At 41.2% G+C, this 21,073-nt stretch overlaps 2 protein-coding genes across 2 annotated transcripts in view; one reads left to right on the top strand and one right to left on the bottom strand.

Annotated features, from left to right (window-relative positions):
* PHC3 (polyhomeotic homolog 3) overlaps nt 1-11,598 on the bottom strand; it is a 54,545-nt gene extending 42,947 nt beyond the window's left edge. The window contains exons 1-3 of the mRNA XM_070946442.1: nt 11,467-11,598; nt 4,343-4,489; nt 1,479-1,637 (exon numbers count right to left, since the gene is read on the bottom strand). Coding sequence (XP_070802543.1) covers nt 1,479-1,637; nt 4,343-4,489; nt 11,467-11,598 — 438 coding nt within the window. The remainder of the gene's footprint in view (nt 1-1,478; nt 1,638-4,342; nt 4,490-11,466) is intronic.
* A 145-nt stretch (nt 11,599-11,743) lies between these two features.
* Nucleotides 11,744-21,073, top strand: part of PRKCI (protein kinase C iota) — a 42,627-nt gene continuing 33,297 nt past the window's right edge. Inside the window, exon 1 of the mRNA XM_070944878.1 lies at nt 11,744-11,956. Coding sequence (XP_070800979.1) covers nt 11,802-11,956 — 155 coding nt within the window. The 5' untranslated portion in view covers nt 11,744-11,801. The remainder of the gene's footprint in view (nt 11,957-21,073) is intronic.

Genomic DNA, 21,073 nt, shown 5'->3' with positions numbered 1-21,073 from the left:
CTTTTAATATTGCCAAAATTGAGCTCCCAGCATGCCTCACTATTGCCTATGCTATTGGGTATTAAAGTTCCACTGCTGTTAGGTACCAAATTCTGCTTTAAGTGCTGCAGACAAATATTTGTGGGGTGGGAAGAAGGTTGGAAAACTTTCCCTTAAAATCAAAGTATTGTAATATATTATTATTATTTAATTTTATTCATTAAACATGAAACTCAGTCAACTGAACATTTAAAAATGTATCACAAATATTATTGACTGATGGTTGATACAGGTTGCTGCCAGCATCCTAGGTATCAACCAAGTATCTTCTTAAAATGTATGATGTTCCGAATAGCGCAGTTTTTTGCAGTTCTGCTGGTGTTATTGCAGGAACCTGTAATTTCTTGATGTATTGTTATTATTATTATTATTATTATTATTATTATTATTATTCATTAAAGAGCCTTAGTGGTGCAGCGGACTAAAGTGCTGTTAATTAGCACTTAGCTGCCATCTGCCTGCAATTATTGCGAGTTCAAATCTCACCAGGCTCAAGGTTGACTCAGCCTTCCACCCTTCCGAGGTAGGTAAAATGAGGACCTGGATTGTGGGGGGCAATAAGCTGACTTTGTATAAAAAAGAACACCACTTGGGGGGGGGGCAAAAGCCCTATTAAGCAGGTATATACAAAAAGTATGAAGGCTATTGCTTAACGCATTGTAAGCTGCCCTGAGTCTCCGGAGAAGGGCGGCATATAAATCGAACAAATAAATAAATAAATAAATAAATAAATAAACAAACAAACAAACAAACAAACAAACAACTTATTCATTAAACATGAAACTCAGTCAACTGAACATTTAAAAATGTATCACAAATATTGACTGGCACTGATGGTTAATACTGGTTGCTGCCAGCATCCTAGCTTAGATAATAATAATAATAATAATATTAATAATATTAATATTAATAATAATAATAATAGGATTATAATTTGGAACATAACACTCCAGATATCATGGTTGTCGAGGGCCGAAGCGTACAGTTTATTGATATCGCTGTACCAGGAGATGCCAGAGTCGAAGAAAAAGAACTGGAAAAAAAAATCACGAAATATCGCAATCTGGCCATCGAAACTACGCGGCTATGGATGGAACATGTAACGGTGATACCCATTGTAATCGGGGCACTTGGTACCATGTCCAAGAATTTTACAAAACACATCGAGAAATTGCAGCTTCCTCCACTGCTTCCTTGCAGTGGAACTGCAAAAAACTGCACTATTCAGAACATCATATATTTTAAGAAGATACTTGGTTGATACCTAGGACGCTGGCAGCAACCTGTATCAACCATTAGCACCAGTCAATTGTATTTGTGACACATTTAAAAATGTTCAGTTGACTTTCATGTTTAATTAATAAAAGAGATAATAATAATAATATGAAGAATTAAGGTCAACTTCCTGATCTTTATTTTCTAATCTACCCCAGTCTTACCTGTGGAACATTGGCCAAACTCTGGAACGGAGTACTGCTCAAATGTTGCTGTTGTAAAGCTGCAGTTTGTAACATTAGATGCTGCTGCTGAGCTGCATACATCTGCTGAAGGTATTGTGCAGCTGAGCTGGGGGGACGATGCAAGGCCTGCTGAATGACCTGTGGGGTTTTGAGTAGCGGTAACCATGACAAGAACAAGAGATGGAGAAAGATCAGTCCTATCATAACAGCCATTTAAGCATTAGCATAGCCTGTACTTCTAAGAAACTGCGTCACTGCCTTTGTAACCAGAAACATTAATTCATCTGACCACTAAGTTCACTGCTAGCTCTATGATCACAGGCTTCCATGTCCAGCATCAAAATATATGGAAGACACGTGAGAGGTGATGTCCATGGAGTTGAGGTGATAAATGATAGTGAAATGGCAATTTCTCACAGGAAGGAGGAAGCACATTCCAGAAAGGAAAGGGAGACAAAAGGCAGCACAGTCTAGATAGGAAACAGGGGAAGAGAATTAGAATAGCCACTCTCTAGAATCTCTCAGGATGTATTTGTTAGGCTGGGAGAGGTAAAGAGTTTAGTCTGGCAAAATTCTGTTCGCTACAGTATGTGTAAACAATTAAAGAACTGAACTCGGTTTGAATTGTCCAACGTTGTATTTGGGCTCAGCTTGACAAGACATCAGTCCAAGACAAGTGGTGTGTCACTGCGTAGTCACCATGCCACAAGGCCAAGAACATCTTGTCTTAGTCTGGACTATCCTATCAGATGCCAATGCTTAAAGTTAACCAACTATATTGACTGTACACTGCACGAACCAGAAAGAGGGCTGAGAAAATATCTACAGACCCTTCACATCCTTGTCATAAACTGTTTCAACTTCTCCCCTCAGGACGCTGCTATAGGGCATTGAATGCCAAAACAAGTAGACACAAAGACAGTTCCCCCCACTCCCCCGTGCCATCACTCTGCTGAATACCCAATTCCCACAGCAATAATTCAGGCCCAAAGATATTTACCCATGTAGTAGGCTAAATTGTTATTATCCTTATCATCTTTCTCACCTTTTCATTTCTCACCTTTTATCGTCTTTCCTACTATCTGCTCCTATTAGTATTTTATGATTTATCACTTGTTTGTCTCTTATGATTAATGATTGCAACTATGATGTCCGATCTGTGACCCATCACTTTGTTGTTTGTATGTACACTGAGAGTTTATGCACCAGAGACAAATTTCTTGTGTGTCCAATCACACTTGGCCAATAAGAATTCTATTCTATTCTGTATCTGATGTTCCCCCAAACCCTCAGGTATAGTTTTCTAACAGCCCATGCTTATCTCCAAAACAGTCACTGCAGTGCAAGTGTTTTACTTACATCCAAACATATTCCTTCCAGGACCATCGATGGAATGCCAAAATCAGTCTCCCTTTGGAAGGCTCTATGTCCTTCCCCTGTAGCCTGACTTATCATTGGCCAACTAGAAGCCCCCAAATCTGTGTTGTAGGCTACCACAACACAATGGTGGCTTGCCTGATGTGTCTAGGACCGTGTTTTTCAAACTTGCCAACTTTAAGAAGTGAGGGTCTCAACTCCAAGAATTCCCCAGGCAGCAAGTCTGAAAAACAACGCTCTAGGGGTTGGGGAATGTCAAACAGTCGGGAAGCAAGGATTGGTGGGAATTCCTGCCAAATAGGATTTTAGCCCACCCCCAGGCTTTCAAGGAGCTTCAGCATCTGAACTGGCAAAAAAATTTTGCCATTTGAAATTTTGGGCAGTTCAGACAAAATATTAGCTCCACTGCTCAACAAGGACCAAATTCTTGGTGGAAGTGCCCTCAACTGAACTTTTATAAACATGGCTTCTCTCAAATAATTGAACTGCATATTTTAAATGGTTTTTCCCCAGTCCTCATGACTAAGTCATGGGAGTTGCCATTCCAAGAATTCTCAGCCTCAGGCTATCCTGGTTAAGAATTCTTGATCTAACCCACCTGGAAGGTATCAGGTTGCAATGGGCTGTTTTACTAACATTCCACACAACACCATAGTTTTGTAACGATCAAGCATTTACTTGCCAAATAGAAATGAACTGTATTAAATAACTTTCAAAATCTTTGATTCTATATGAACCAAATAAAGCTACCAGTAGCAAAATTAGGATCAAAGATAAATTGGTGTTTAGAAGGAGCCTGGAAAGAATTAAAGAACCAAGAAGAGAAGCACTGAGATAGAAGAGGAACATTAAAAAAGAGAGAAAGAAAGAATGTGATAGAAAAGGATGAAAGAGTACAGGTAGAATGAGGTTTTTAAAAGCTAAGCTAATTATTCTTTATTTTCCCTGTAAACAGAGGCATCCACATGGAGTCAAAAAAGTCAAGACAATGGCCACAACCATCTAATAGAAACCTACCCTATTTTGCATGTGTATTCACAGTCACTATCTTTTTTTTTAATTACCTCACTTCTCCCTATAGTTGCCCCTGCTGCTAAATCCAGAAATAATGTTGACTCCAACAAAGGATAGCAAAGACCTTCATTTGGTCTATGGTTTTAAGTAAATGAACTAACAGTTCCTAGATTGCTATAGATCAGAACATAAATATTCTTAAAGCTGCACATTTCCCAAAATAGTTTGCAAGCATTTAATCTCTCCAAAACTCTAAACTGGTTGCAAAAAAGAAAAGAAAAGAAAAGAAAAGAAAAGAAAAGAAAAGAAAAGAAAAGAAAAGAAAAGAAAAGCAAGAGGAGGGGCTGATCAAGAATTATTATTGAAATCATAGAAGCTGCACTTAATCAGAATCTTTTTAGCAATGGTTTTCAATTGCAATACATATTAACAGTGTTTCCTCAGTTAAATACCTGCACAGCATGTCGATCTGAGCCACTGTAGACAGATATCTGGGGTGGTTGTGTACGGGAGGGGGAAGATGTAGTAGCAATGGTTGTTGTGCCTGTAGAAGAAGTTGTGCTTGATTCATTCTCCATAGCTGTGGAATGATTCTGCCTCTGAACAAAATATTTAAAAAAACCACACCAAATGAATACCATATTCTTCAACCTAGACTCTAAAGGAAACACACATGTAGGTAGGATTCTATATAGAAAACAAGATCAAATTCCACAACATTCAATAATGCAAGTCCAAATCGCATGCCTGAAGTTTCATACTTAGAGAACCAGAATCAGTCTATCTCAAAATACTGTTGCAGATATCATTTAAAATTTGTTGTTGTTGTTAGTTGCGAAGTCGTGTCCAATCCATCGTGACCCCATGGACAATGTTCCTCCAGGCCTCTACCATCCTCTGGAGTCTATTTAAGCTCATGCCTATTGGTTCAGTGACTCCATCCAGCCACTTCATTCTCTGTCGTCCCCTTCTTCTTTTGCCCTCAATCTTTTCCAGCATTAGGTTCTTTATTTAAAAAATAAAGAGTTTCAGGACTGAAATGGTGATATTTCTTTTATTTTAAATAGCTGTACCTGTTGTAGATACTCTGCTGTTGAAGTTGCCCCTGAAAATTTTGCATAGCTGATACAGAAGGCTGCCAGACATATTAGTACAATTTAAATGGCAAATACGTTTTGCCTTGGGAACAAACCATACTCAAGACTGCACATATAGTGTTTTATTTTCAAGGGAACGAAAACAAATGGCCCACCTTTAGCAAGTTAATTAAAATGTATGTTTGATATGTGATTTGAACTCAGATCTCCAAGTTTAATAGCACAAAATATGCAAATGCACTCAGAATTAAATCCCACTGTGTTTAATATTGTTTACTTTCAAAGAAGTCTGCATGGGATTACTATGTAAGACTAATAATCGTATCTGCATCACTCTGACCTATATATCATCAATGTTTAGCTGATCCATTTCTCCTGTGTGTTGTACTATGCAAAATGAACATATAACTAGTTACCTGAAACAGGAATCTTATAAATCAGTTATATTTTCAGATAACTTTTATGGAATCAAAGATGTTGTGGAACCACAACATTTTAGAGAAAATGCAACTTTTATTGCAGGTGGTACATGCTGCTTGACTTGTGAATTGCAAAAATTAGCAGCTATTTGTTAAAACAATTGAGATACCTGTTGTTATCATTGTCATTTTTCAACTGCCACCTATCTAGTCATTTTTACAGTCATATTTAGCATTTGGATATTTTTAAGGGTTCAGAAACACTTCACCTGCATTATGTATTTTCTATTCCTACTGAAACCGTTTGAGTAAAAAGTATTTCACCCACATTACAGATAGAAAATGAGGTTGAAATTTTTTTATAATCTGGATTAGGTTGCAACCCTATACAAGAGTAGCATCATACAGCCATCCAGATGATAATGTGAGACTCCAAATTCCACCAGCCTAGCCATCATATCAAATGATCAGGCATGACAGGAAATTAAGTCCAATAATAGCAGAAGAATTGCAGGTTATCTGCTGCTAGCAGATTGTATCTGTTCTGCAAAACTCTCTCTACCTTCATTTAGTGGCCATGCAAAATTTTGCAATCCAGAAATACAGTATTGGGCTGCTCTATCAGCATTCTTTATCCTGGTAATGTCTCAACTTTGGCAGCTTGAAGATGTGTGGACTTCAACTCTAGAACTGAAGGCTGCTGACTCCTACCATCTCAACAATTTGTGGCATTGTCATCTTTGCTGGCTAGGGAATTCTGGAAACTGAAGTTCGACACATCTTCAAGGTGCCAAGATTGAGAAACACTGGTCTATACTTTACCTGGGAGGAAACATTATTAAACTCACTGAGGAGAAGGTATGTCCTGTTCATGAATACAGCATAATCTAGCACTGTGGCACCTTAAAACATGTGTGTTATTCAGATGGTGAGAGTCAACAGCCTACAAATTTTAACAAACAATAACAGTAATAAATGAATGGTATTTCGGATGCCACAAGATTCTTTGTCATTCACGTTACACCAATAGTAATCTAAACCTAATGGGATTGTAGGAAAGCCAGCAAGTGAACGATTTCACTTCACCACCAGCCCAGCAAATATAAATTTAACAGCTGCTATTTTATCTCATCAGTGAGATCTAGAGAATGAGCCTGACACGGATTTCTGATTTTTAACCAGCACGCTTCATTTTGATTCCAGGGAAAGGAATCAAATCAAACCAATCCATCTAGCAACTCAGATGAAGGGGTGCACATAGGTGTGTGCAGGGTTTCTCTCTCTCGCTCTCTCTCCCAGGGCATCCTGCTTTGCTTAGCTAAATCATTGCACGTGGGGCTGTTCAAACATGGGGCAACTTTCATTTCTGGTCCCCAATAATAGACGTTGCACAGCAGGAGGGATTGTCAGCGCCTTTAAGAAAGGAGATTGAGCCCCACAAGGGAATTAAAAAATAAAATAAAATACGCGGCTCAAGGCATAGCTCTCTCTACGCAGGTGATTTACCCGGGCCAACCTCTGGCCTGGGGTTCACCCTTCACGCAAGGCTGAGCCAATGCAACCTTCTCCATCCAGACCGGCACCTGGGTAACAACTCCCGAGCCAGGGAGGGCGCGCGCACCTCTGGAGGGCGCCAGGTTGGGGAAAGAGAGACGAGAGAAGCCCGGGGCCCAGCGGCTTCCACTGCCCGTTCCTGCCATCCCCACAGCCCGGACGCGTTGAGGATCGCTTTGCGCCAGCCCACTCTCCCCGTCGGCCAGGAGCCCCTCCCGCGTCGGGCGGCCGCTCCCTCCCCCCCGCCCCCCCCCACTCCCGCGCGAAAGAGAAACGCACCCGCTCGGCGTACGAACCCTTCACTCCGCTTCCGCCATGTTCTCGCCTCCCTCACAGGGAGGCAGCGCGCACGCGCCTCGCGGCCGGGAGGTTGCGCTCGACACGCTTTGAGGGGGAGGAATCGCGTGTGAATGGGCCGTTCCCGTGTCCTGGTCCTGAATTCTTCCGATTTTGGGGTGGGGGAGGGGCGGGGAGGCCTTTATTTTTGTATTTTTATTTTTTTTTGCAGCCCGCTTAGGCTTGTCATTCTTCCAGATGACGGGAAAACTGGATGGGGATTTTTTTCTCCCTCCTCTCCTGGTTCTCTTGAGGATCCGGGGAAGATTGAATAAGGGAAATTCCCCGCGTGTGCTGTCCCATCCTGATCCTCTGCCGCAAGATTGGGGAGGGGTGTGTGTGGAGGCTTCCAAAGGCACGCGTCAGCTGGATTCGGACGTTTCGGGAAGCCACGAACAAACCGCCGTTGCCTGGGGTCTTGTGATAAGCCATATAAACAATGGTTTTTCAAAGAATGGGAAGAAAAGCTTTCATAAAACGTTTGCAAGAGACGGGGACCCGCAGGCCAGCCAACTCTGCTTTTAGGTTTAGGTATTACACACTTCCAGCCTGAGTGATTCCTTTGTGTTAATGGAGAAAGCGGGGTTAATGCAATAAAAATCCTGGTGGCCATAACAAGGGCTATAAAAATACCCTGCATAGGGCTTTTCTTGTAGCCAGAGAACAAGATGTTGGATTAAAAAGTGGACAACTGGGTTAATTAAAAACAGTTTAATTACACATGGGTTTTTTTTCCCCCTTCTGTTCCGATATCTGGACAAGTCCCTGCAGTTTTGGGGCAACATTTTTCAGAAGCGATTTGCCATTTCTTTCTTTCTGGAGCCAAGAGAATGTGACTGGCCCATGGTCACCTAGTGGCTTTGTGCCCAAGACAGGACTAGACCTCTCAGGGTTTCCTGGTTTTTAGCCTGATGACTTAAGCACTGTACCAAACTGGCTCTTAAGTGCTCTTTAAAGCACTACAGTTTTTGTTCAGATTTACATTGTAGCTGAGGCTTTATTTCTGTTTAGATTAATTGAGTTCACACATCTTAAAAGTTGTTGAGATTGGGAAACAATGGACTTGAAATGTTCCTGTTCCTAGTCCAACTGTTGTGTAGAATTTTAAGGATTAAGTTTAGGGAAGTATGTTTTGCTTCGAACCAAAGCGATGTCCTTTGATGTGCAAAAACTAACCTCAACAATCAAACAATAGGACAGTATTCTAAAGTCCTTGATCAAAGCTAAGAAAGGAACAAACTGTGTGGGAAAGGATGAAAAGTTACACATTTTACAAAAGATAAAGGGGTTCCTGCAACCCACAGCTATCTCTAGACATATACATTTGTCACTAGAGGAATTTTATCTAAGGATAAAATTTTCTCACATTTAATAAAAGCAAAGCTTGTATTGCCCACCAATGGTTTGCTTTTTATATACACCTATCATTTACTGAATGCAAATCATTTGTTTCTGTACTTTATATAAAGCCTTGAATTTACTCAATATTCTAAACACTTTTTTTGTTTTACCTGAAGCATTTGTGATTTGCATTGTCAGGGAGCTAAAGCTACTTTGCAAATGTATTGCGCGTTTCTCTCAAATTCAGGGACAATGTTCTTTTTAGCTCCACACCAACTTGTGTGCCTGAGTTTTTATGGGCAACACAACTTAAATTTCACACTGGCTTTCATGAGCAGAATCTGATGTGATGCCTGGAACCACCTTGCAATGTTATCTGCAACTTTTTGGGGCCTGAAGGGAGGATGCTCTCCAGTGTACCCTCTACCAGCTATAGCCTTGAATTATGTTTTTCTTGGTTCCTTTAGGATGGTAGGGAGACTGTGACAGGATCAATTCAAAAGATGGCAAACTTTGAGGGGAAGGTGTGTTATCACCTGTTGTGAAGGAGATACCTACTATTGCTCAGTCTCTCACCATATTTAGGGAAGGTTGTCAAGAATGTGGTAAGTAGTTATCCACAGAAGAAACATCTGGATTTTTTTAAAGACCCAAGCATGGGACAGTAGGGGAATTGTTTACCCTTGTGGATAATCTTTGTTGGGACCTCATTGGAGGAATGCACCCCTCCAGTTATCCTTTGACAGCTTAGAAGTGTATGAATACTATCAACCAAGGTATTTTCTGACCACTTTTTAAGACTGTTAAGAGCAAATGCTTCAACTGTCCACTTTTTTAAGAGAGTAGTTTCAGTATTAATGGGGAAAGAGAGGGCAGTCTAATGGGTGATCATGTATTTGATCCTCTCCCCAGTATTAACATATGTAAGAAACCAATGAGAAAGTTAATTTGTCAATGCAGGTCATGATATCACAAATATGATGATACACAGCTTGGTATATGCACTCTAATCTGAGTCATAAAAATTTATTTATTTAAAACAAAATTATGTCAAGTCAAGGTCAAGTCTTAGGGACCACACAGATAAGACTTTTCTCCAGGATGATGTGTCCACATGTTGGCTTTTTATGTCTTGAAATGGTGCGTTCATTTGTTATAATGCAATTCATCTTGCTGCGGATAGTCCTCTTTTTTTTCCTTCGACTTTTCCCATCATTATGTACTTCTCAAGAGATCTGGATCTTCCCAAAATCTGATTGTTTTGAGTCTGACCAATTGTTCCTCAATAAGTCTGGATTCATTTGTTTTAGCAACTATTTGTTTTCCTGGCTATCTATGGCATTCTCAGGAATGTTCTCCAACATCAAAGTTCAAAAGCATTTGTCGTTTTTGTCTGGCTCTTCAAAGTCCAACTTTTGCATTCACAGAGTGATTGCATACACAGAGTGTAACACCGAGTGTTACAAGCAACAATGCTATTGTCTACAGTACTATTCTAGTTATTTTGGATACAGCTACATCACAGCATTTGAATATTTTTTTCAAGACTTTCATTACTGGGCTCAAACAGCTAGTAAAGCAAACAGTTTTGCCAAATATACTACTCTGCTTCAATATATATCATAATTTGTTCATACCATGTTGTGAATTAAAGCTAATAGACTAGCATTTACAATGTGCTGAGATAATTGCCGAGTTTCCACAATACATGGAACTAAACAATCTAATCCCATTTTGGTCTAGTCTAGCATGTTCAAAAACCTTTATCACAGGAGGCTGCCAGAAGGATGTCTCCCCATGATGTTAAAATCCAATGTGCTACCATTCTTTCTTTTCTCCCCCCCCCCATGAACAAAACATGGAAGCAAGAGGAAGAATAAGGTGAATTTCAACATCTGGGTCTCTAAACGAGTCTAAATTCCATTAATTCCATGACTAAACAGACAATGAAAAATTCCAAGACTAAAATCCATGTTCTCACGCAGAAGCAATTGTTTTTCAATAAATCACGCTCCCACGTTTTAAAGATCATGCCCCTTCTACAGCTCCACGCATACTGTAGCATTACTTCTCTGCAAAATATTAAAGGAGTTTTCAAATTCTACAGAAATCTGAGTAGTGTAAAGTACAAGCCAGAAATCGATGCCCGTTAGAACAATCACTGCAGTGCACTGATCCATACTTTGAAGACTTCTACAGTTCTATGCATCCTGCGATTTGTAGTATTCCCACTTTAGAAATACCCGGTTTGTACCAATAAAACACACCATAGTTTTACAGCACGCTTTAATTTCGAAAGCTGCGATGAACTGGCGGCCCCCGGGCCGGATGCGTCACGCGCAGGTCACGCCCACCCCGGCTCCGCAAAGGCAAAAAAAAATCGCGATACGTCACGTGACGCGATCGAGTTTGACACCCGTGTTCTACCGTCTTTTGCTTTCAGCAATGCTAGCCTGAGTACAACAGTGCTATGCCAAAGTCTCCTCTCTATGATCTATTCGTCAGGTGCGCGGACAGAAAGAAAAAAAAAAAAAGAGGGGGAGTGTTGCAAAAAAGGCTCACAAGCCATCCAACCTATTTCCTAAAAAGAAAGAATATGCCATGCTTCGGATTCATGAAAACAACGTATCCTCCGTGCCGCCTCCCGGCTCCAGAGGATCTTAAGCCTCCCCTCTCCGCCCGGTTTTTTTCATCCTTTCCTGTCTTCTCTCCCCCCCTCCCCCCTTACGCCCCGGCGAAAGTGGTTCGCTCCTCAGCCACGCACTCGGGCCCTCCCCTGCTTCTCCCTTTCCGCTCCGCCACTTTGGCGCGTTCGCCGAAGGGACGTACCTGCCCGCGCGCGCGCTCGCCTCCAGCGCGCGACCTCGCAGGAGGGTGTGGTGGTGGTGGGGAGGAGGAGGAGGAGGAGGAGAGGGGGGAGAAAACAAGGAGGGGGAAGGCGGAGCGGTCTGAGCCGGGCATCCGTTACAGCGGCGGCTGTGGCTTTGGGGAGGGGGGGGGGCGTGGGGAGGAGACGCACGCACAGTCCTCCCTCCTTCCTTCACACACACACACATTCCTCCACCCCCCCCCTCTGCAGGTCCGGGGTGGGGCCGCCAGGGAGGCAGGCAGGCAGGCAGGCAGGCGGGGCCGGGCGAAGCGCGGCGAGGCACGGCGGAGGGGCGATGCCGACTCAGCGCGAGAGCGGCAGCAACAGCGGCGGCGGCGGCACTAGCATGTCGCACCCGGGCCCGGGAAGCGGCGGCGGCGGGATCGGTAGCCTTGGTGGCCTCGGAGGGGACAGCGCCCATCAGGTCCGCGTCAAGGCTTATTATAAAGGGTGAGTGGCCAGCCCGGACGAAGCGGGAAGAGAGGCGAGAAGAACAGGGTGGACGGCGTGAGGCGCAGCCGCCGCTTCAACCGAGACAAAAGGAAGATGATCAGGTTCCCCCTGGTGGGGATCCTCTGCCCCCCCTTCCCCCCGCAAGAAGAGCCCGGGGCTCGCAGGGCTTCCAAGGAAGGAGGAGGATGGCTCTTCAAGCCCGGCTGCCTCCCCCCCTCGCCCCGACCTTCCTCCCCCCCTCACTGCCGCGGCAATCGATCTAGCTAAGCCAGAGCGAGCTCGGTTTGCATGCCGCGCTGAGCCATCCGCTGCGATTTCCTGACCATAATGGCTGGATTGCCTCAATGCAATTGCCGACACCATGTACTTATATATATATATATATATATATAAATGTATATATTTAGAGAGAGAGAGAGTAGCCGACATCATGTTTGTTTATATATATATATATATATAGAGAGAGAGAGAGAGAGAGAGAGAGTATTTATAACACACACACACACATATAAATTTATATATTGAGAGAGTTGCCAACACCATGTATTTATATATATATAAATGTATATATTTAGAGAGAGAGAGAGTAGCCAACACCATGTTTGTTTATATATATATATATATATATATATATATATATAGAGAGAGAGAGAGAGAGAGAGAGAGAGAGAGAGAGAGAATTTATAACACACACACACATATAAATTTATATATTGAGAGAGTTGCCAACACCATGTATTTATATATATATATATAAATGTATATATTTAGAGAGAGAGAGAGTAGCCGACACCATGTTTGTTTATATATATATATAGAGAGAGAGAGAGAGAGTATTTATAACACACACACACATATAAATTTATATATTGAGAGAGTTGCCAACACCATGTATTTATATACATATCTATACACACACACACACACACATCTAGATAGATATACATATTTATACATATCTAGATAGAAATATATATATATATATATATATATATATATATATATATATATATATATATATATATATCTTCTTTCTATCTATCTATCTATCTTTAGAGAGAGAGCAGGGAGGCTGGTTCTTGAGCCGAGATTGGGTTAAGGGTCAAATTGCTGGGCAGCCTGCTATTTCTATGTGTGGCCTTAGAAACTGGCTGTAGTTGGATCCAGGTTAATATCCTACCTTTGAATTCTTAATCTGCTTCAAAGGAAGTCCCTTATGCAAAATAATAAGGGACAGTTGCATGGGTTGACTGACATGAGATGCCCTGCTGGTGGTAGCCCTCCACGCGGGTCTTTAGGGAATGGTTGATTACTCTCAACCATTAAGCCCATGATGGTTCAGAATGACTTAACTAACTCACCTAGGACAGCCAGTTTGGTACAGTACCAGATTAAAAACAGGGAGACACAAATTCTAGTTTTTCTGAAGGCACAAAGGCTTGCTGGGTGACCTTGGGCCAGTCTTCCTTAGCCCAAGGAGGAAGAATGCAATGGCCAACCCATTTCCTAAAAAACCTTGTCCAGAAAACTGGAGGGACTCAATCAAGCAGTTGCCAGGAGTTAAAGGCTGATTTGAAGACACAAAAAAACCAAAACCCCTCAACTACAGGATACCTTGGTTCTGGGGGGGGGAAGAGAAATTGTCCCCCGCGGAGGAGGTCCTTCTCTGTGGAGGCCCCAGCTCTCTCAAACCAGTTATCTCCTGAGATCCGGACCATCTCCACCCTATTGGCCTTCCGAAAAGCGGTGAAGACCTGGCTTTTCCGGCAGGCCTGGGGCGGTTGATCTCGCTCTTGTGATCTGGCGAGATCCGGCCATGAATGGCGTGAATGAGTTTTTAATGTTTTTAATGTTTTTAATTTTTAAATGTTTTTTATAATGATTTTTTAAAATGTATTGTGAGCCGCCCTGAGTCTTCGGAGAGGGGCGGCATATAAATTGAATTAATTAAATTAAATTAAATATCAAATGTAAACGGGCCTTTCCCGTGGATGGCAAACGAGTTGACAGGGATAAGGGATGTTTATGAAATGAATAGGGAGCTACAGGCTTAGATGGTTGCATTTTCATACATTCCTTAACAGCAGTAAGAGGATGGCATTCTCACTCACTGGGCCTTGTGGTTGTAGGTACTCAGGATTTAATTGTCAAGGGAAGAATGCTGTGGGGCTTTGGGAATGGGTGGGGATGAGCAGTTTTAATATTCCTCACATAGAAGCAAGTAAACGATGTTGTGGAATGGCAGCTTTAATAAAGGAAAGGAGTGCTGGTGTAAAGCAGGAGGGACAAAAATGTGTGGGATGCCAATTGTCCAAGGAATGCTTGTGTTACTAGGGAAGGGGGCAGGAAGGGAATTCAGGAAGAGAAAGCATGTCAAGGTCAGAATCTCAGGAATGAAGCATAGTGAAAGTTAAGGAATATGTACGCAGTGAGACTTCATGAATGATTGGTAAAGCTGAGATTTGAGCTCACTCTTGAAATAACACAACAAGCATAGCAATATGGTCTAAAGTACGTCAAGCCTGAATTACCACTTTATGCATTTTGTGGTTCTTTGTTTATGTTTCATGCCAGTTGCAGATAACTATTTAGATTCACGGGGTGTGATAACAGTGTTTATTTCATGGAATTGAAACTTGTTTAATGTGTCACACACACACACACACACACACACACACACACACACACACACACATGAAGTGGGAGAGAGCTTTGGATTTAGACAATCATCAAAATTAAGTCAAATGACTAGAAGACTGGCTGATTCTTCAAATATGTATTTTAAAGGAATCAGCTTTGTGTTCTCCAGACAACTTGGACTATAGTTTCCATCGTAGTCGAGTAGGTTTGGTAACTGAAAGGTGATAAGAATTCATAGGCTAACGCTAGCACATGAAGCAGAATCAAGTTGGGGAAACTACAGTGCTAATAACAGTCCATTGAAAATGAGTTGTGAGAAATCAATTCTGTGAGTGTGCCGGTCACAGATTAATTGAAGCATGTCATTTGATTTTGCTGAATATGTGAAAAAAAATACTTGGACCTCTCCATGACATTTGTCAATCATATTGGACATAAAGAACTACTTTTTGTTTTATTTTCACCCTTGAGTCATAAACTGACTCATTGTTTTTAGCAAGTGTTGGGGAATTACAAATTCCTTACAGATTCTTGGTTTGGGGAACCGATGATATTTAAAGAAATATTTATTTGCAGTTTGAATTTACTCTTAAATTATTAATCCAGCTTCATGAAGTATTAGCAGCTAGGGACAGGTAAGAGTTTAACATAATATTACCACCTCTTAGATCCCATTTAAATAGCATCTTGCAATCTCTGAATCCTTCGTTTTCCTTTTATTTGTGAAAGAGTTAAATATAGCGGTATATCTTCAAACAAGGCTTTTCACTTATACAGATACTCATCCACTTATAGAAGTTCATTTAATGACCTTTTGAAGTTACAACAGCACTGAAAAAAGTGACTTATGACCATTTTTCACATTTATGACCATTGTAGCATTCCAACAGTCACATGACAAACATTAGACACCTAGCAACTGACTCATATTTATGACGGTTGCAGTATCCTGGGGTCACGTGGTTCCGTTTTGAGACCTTCTGACAAGCAAAGTCAATAGTATAGTATAGCCTTTATTGTCATTGTACAGCAGTGGTGGGTTGCACCGGTTCGCACCAGTTCTATAGAACCGGTCGTAAAACTGGCGGAAGGCTCCATCCATCGACCCTGACGTCATCAGAATGCTGTGCATGCGCAGAAGCTTCTGCACATGCGCAGAAGAGCACATGTGTGTGTGAGCATTGCTCACACGCGTGCGCAGCCCCATTGCGAACCGGTAGTAAAGGTGGGTAGAACCCACTCCTGTTGTATAGCATATATGCAACGAAATTGGTTTAGCCTCTCTGGTGCAATCCATAACAGAAAATACAAAACGACATAGATAGTATAGAGAATAGTTACAAATAATTGGGGGAAAAAAACTAGTCATACATTTCCGTATATTTTAGGGAAAGCCAGTTTCACTTAACAGCCTTGTTACCAACTTAAGAACTGCAGTGATTCACTTAACAGCAGTGGCAAGAAAGTCGTAAAATGGAGCAAAACTCACTTAGCACCTGTCTCACTTAGCAACAGAAATTTTGGGCTCAGCTCAATTGTCGTAAGTTGAGGATTACCTGTTCATGCAACTTCATGTTTTATTTAATTGCATCCAACTTTTATTACTTTTATGAATTACTCAAGGTAGTCAGTGTATCCAACATAACTTTCTCCTCCTATTTTCCCCACATCAACCACCCTGTGAGGTAAGTTGGGGTGAGACTGAATGATTTGGCCCAAGGTCGTAACTTATAGATCTCGTTGAAGAAATTCCATGCTGTTTTTGCTGAACTCTAGATATAAACATTTCTGCTTGCAAATAATTTGAATGGGAAATTACCAAAAGGAAATCAGGGCTACAACTAGACTAGAAAGTCAAAAAACATATTGAAAATAACAAATCGTTTCATGGGCACGGGCACGGGGGTACTTGCGGAACAACCTCCTACTGGCCTCCCACCGCCCAGTGCGGTCACATAGGGCTGCCCTCCGGGTGCCATCGGCCAGACAATGTCAGCTGGTGGCCCCCAGATTGAGGGCGTTCTCGTTGGCCGCGCCGACTCTCTGGAATGAATTACCCACCAAGCTCCGGACAGCCCCTGATCTCCGTTCCTTCTGCAAAGATCTTAAGACCTGTTTTTTACTCAAATCACCTTATCTGGTTGGGTTTTTTAGTTAACTGGGGGATTTTAAATCGGACTTTTAATGTTATTTAGTGATATTGTTTTTATTGTCATTTTATACTTGTGAGCCGCCCCGAGTCCTTCGGGAGAAGGGCGGCATATAAATTTTAATAAAATAAATAAAATAAATAAATTCTTGCTAGAGAAAACTGCATGGATATATCTATAAAATCACCAGGAGTCTAACTTGTTTGAAGTGTGATTTTTTTACCTAGTAATTGTCAGAGATTCTTTTAAAGGCTGTGTTTTTTGTTTCCCAGTTTCAAATTAAATGTACTGCTTATCATAAATCAAGCAAGTAAATGCTGCTATTAAAGCAGCATTTCTAAAAAGCAGCATTCTTTCTTTGTTTTCATTGTAGTGCTTGTGTGAATTACACCGGGTACGGACTCAAAAAAATATTTCTTTTTGGATAAGGAATGTCTCTTTCTATTAGGTATAATATTTTAAATAACGCCCATTTTTTCATTGGGATGCTTTTGATTTAGTAATCTTGCGGTTTTATGATCACAGTTGAATCCAAAATGTCCGTTGCTAAGCAATGTGGTTGTTAAATGAGTCACACCTGATTTTACAACCTTTTTGCCATAGTTGTTGAGCGAATCACTCTAGTTCAGGGGTCTGCAACCTTAAACACTCAAAGAGCCATTTGGACCCGTTTCCCACAGAAAAGAAATCATCGGGAGCCACAAAATTGGGTGGGTGTGGCCAACTCGACATCACTCATTCCCACCCAGTCACATGACACACCCCCTTTCCCCAGCCACGGGGAAATACAGAACTTCATACCGTTAGAACAAAGTGTAACACCAAATTGAGAAAACGAGAACAGCTCAACAGCTGTTCTGTTAGCATCCAGTATTTTTGTAGGAAAAAAAGGAAGCATTCATTGTTCATCTTTTCTATTTTGTCTTAATATTTAGTCGTCATTTGGAAGCATGAACCTTTTTAATAATGCATCTCAAGAAGAACAGAGGTATAGGATTGTAAAGGATTTTGGAGATCTTCTAGTGCACGGGTGTCAAACTTGTGGTATCACGTTGCTGTCACGTGACATATTGCAACTTTTTTTTTTTTGCGGAGTTGGCGGTGGGCATGGGCTGCACGAGATGCATCCGGCCCACAGGCCGCCAGTTTAACACCCCTGTTGTAGTGCAACTCCCTGCCCAGGGCAGGAATCGTCAGACCGACCAAGACAAATGGTTGACTATCTTTATTTGAAAATTTCTGATAAAGGACCATCTCCAACTCTAGAAGACAGATTGATCCACTGATTGTAATGATTCTCAGTCAGGAGATTCCTCCTTTTTTCAAGGTTTTCCTTGTGTAAAGGCTATTGGTTCTTATTGGACACCACAGAGAATAAATCCATAGCAGCGGTGAAATCCACTTACCTTCGCTACCGGTTCGGGAACGGGAGCGCACTATGCATGCACGCGCCTCTTCTGTGCATGCACAGATGGTAAAAAAAGGAATGTAATGATGTTCCGGCGGGTTGGAGTCTCCCGCTGCCAGTGCTACCAGTTTGGCGAGCTGGATAGAATCGGGGATTTCACCGCTGATCCATAGCCTCTATGACAGCCCTTCCAGTATTGGAAGACTTGTATGTCTTCCCTCAGCTTTCACAGGCTGAAAATGCCCAGATTTTTAAAAACCTTTTCATAGGACCGTGATAGCGAACCTATGGCACGTGTGCCAGAGAAGGGACGCAGAGCCCTCTCTGTGGGCACGCATGCCGTCGCCAGCTGCTCTTCTGGTTTCCAGTGCACCCGCCAGCTGGTCTTTGCAGGCGCCAGAGTGCCAGAAAACGGGCCAGAAGGCCATTTTTTTGGCCATTTTCAGGTTGTGTTTTGGACCATTTTCCGGCCAAAAACATCCTGAAAAATGACCTGGAAATGGTCCAAAAAAACAGCCTGAAAAACGCCCAAAAAACAGGCATGTGTGCGCCGGCCAGCTGGTCTTCGGGTTTCTGGTGCTCCGGCACGAACACATGCATGTGTATTCGAAAAGGTTCGCCATCACTGTCATAGGACTTACCCTTAAAAGCCCTCATTTTCTTGGTTGCTTTTCTTTCTTTCTTTCTTTCTTTCTTTCTTTCTTTCTTTCTTTCTTTCTTTCTTTCTCTATTTATTTATCTATTTATCTATTTATCTATCTATCTATCTATTTGTTTGTTTATTTATTTATTTATTTATTTATTTATTTATTTATTTACAAATATATGCCACCCTTCACCCAAAGGACTCAGGGCGGCGAACACAAGTTAAAAAACATACAATAATAAAGGAAAATCCTAATTAAAAATCAATTAAAACAGGGACAAATAAATAATAAAACCCAACTCTACACCTTCCAGGTCTTCAGCTTCCTCCTTGTATTGCAGTGAGCCAGACTGGGCACTGTATTCCAATCTGATCAGCACAATCTAAAGTAGAGCTATCACTTCCTCTGATCTTGACATTATATGACTGTTGATTCAGCCCACAATTGAATTGGTTCTTTTGGCAGCTGCAATGCAGTGCAGGGTTATGCTTAATTTGTGGTCTGCCAGGAGCCTTTTCAGTAGTACTATTGCCAAACCACCTATATTATACCTGTGCATCTGATTTTTTGTGCGTAAAGTGCAGAACCTTTTTTCCCCTCACTGTTGAATAGCATTTTGTTGGATCGGGTCCAATGTTTAAGTCTTACCAAGATCCTTTTGAATCTTGAGCCTGAGGTCTTAAGTAGTCTATTCCAACTTTGTATCATATGCAAATTGCATATGCAGGCATCCATTGCTCTATTTGTGCAAGAGTTAAATCTGATATGTTGAAAAACCTGCAATATTTATTCTGTTCTCTTGATTGACTAAATGAGAGAGTAACTGCCAGTAGAACATGAAAGGAAAAACTCTAAGTCGACTTTGGTTATTAAAAAACCTCTTGCATCCTGTAGATGTTTTCAAAGAAATAACTTAAACATTACATGTATCGGGATGTCCAGGTAAAGCTGGAGCATAGTTGGAAAATACATATTAATCTCACAGAGTTCTTAAACATACTTGCTTCTGAACATAACTCCAGTTTGGTGATGATAACCAAAGTAAATATAGAATGTTCTATTATTCTTTAATGTTCTTTAAGAACTAATGTTCGAGATAAAAATATTGTATGTAAGAAATCTCAGTCAGTGAATTCCTTTTGTTGATAGCTAGTTTCTAGTGCTCATAAAAAGATGGTCTCTTAACTTTATTGAAGGAAGTGACATAGGCACAAAACTATTATTCCCTAAGCTTTTGGATTGTCTTTCCCAGATATTGATTCTTGCCTGCTTGCCTTCTCTTAACTGATGAAAAGAGAAAAGCAGTTTGTCTCCTGTTTTTAGCTATTGATACTAAACACAATTCAGATCAGGTGTGTCCAATCCGTGGCCTGCAGGCCATGTCTGGCTCTGGATAGCTAGTAATGCGACCCCAGAAGAACGTAAAAAATGTTTTTAAAAAAAGGATATTTGTTTATCCTTTGTTTATATACGACTAAAGAGAATTCCTCTTCACTCAGTGTGGATATCCATGGTTTAGATACTGTTTTAGTATCTAAACTAACTCCCATTCTAATTAATACTTAATATAATTTGTATTTTGGCATAGATCTAAACTTTCATATGTATGAAGATCTGTTTAAGCCATGCCAGCTGTTGTGTGTGTTTCATTTAAGAGCAATGGTGGTGCAGTGGCTAGAATGCAGTATTGCAGGCTAACTCTGTCCACCTTGCCAGGAGTTCGATTCCTTCGATCCTGACCAGCTCAAGGTTGACCTTCCATCCTTCTGCGGTTGGTAAAATGAGGACCCAGATTGGTGGGAGCAGTATGCTGACATTGTTAACTGCTTAGAAAGAGCTGTAAAGCACTATGTAGCAATATATAAATCTAAATGCTATTGCTATTTAAATGTCTGGTGAACTTTATACATTTCAGGGCGATTCTTAAATAGATTGCTAAAAACACTGAACAAATTATATCATTTGTTCAATAATGTAGAGAGGTGGTTTTGTTCTCTCTGATGCTCTGTTAACTTTTATGTAAATGTTAAAAGTTAATGTATCCGCAGCTGACTATTACATCTGGAGTTTAAATGAGTCAGAGGGAGTTGTTTCATGGTCTGGCATAAACAGGTTAGCTAACTGGAATTATACTTAGTCACAGTTAAGGTGTCATGCCTGTAAAAGGTTGAGGAATACCTTTTCTTTACTCTCTCTGTCCTATTTATTTTTAAGAGAAAAACCAAAGTAGACAAACCTTTAATCGCAAAACAGTATTTGTTGAATTATG

Source organism: Pituophis catenifer, unplaced genomic scaffold, assembly GCF_029215685.1.
Source record: "Pituophis catenifer annectens isolate HBS135680 unplaced genomic scaffold, rPitCat1.0.hap2 SCAF_6, whole genome shotgun sequence".
Classification (NCBI taxonomy): Eukaryota; Metazoa; Chordata; class Lepidosauria; order Squamata; family Colubridae; genus Pituophis; species Pituophis catenifer.
The sequence above is the reverse complement of the archived record's forward strand: the minus strand, read 5'-3'. Positions and strand labels throughout refer to the sequence as shown.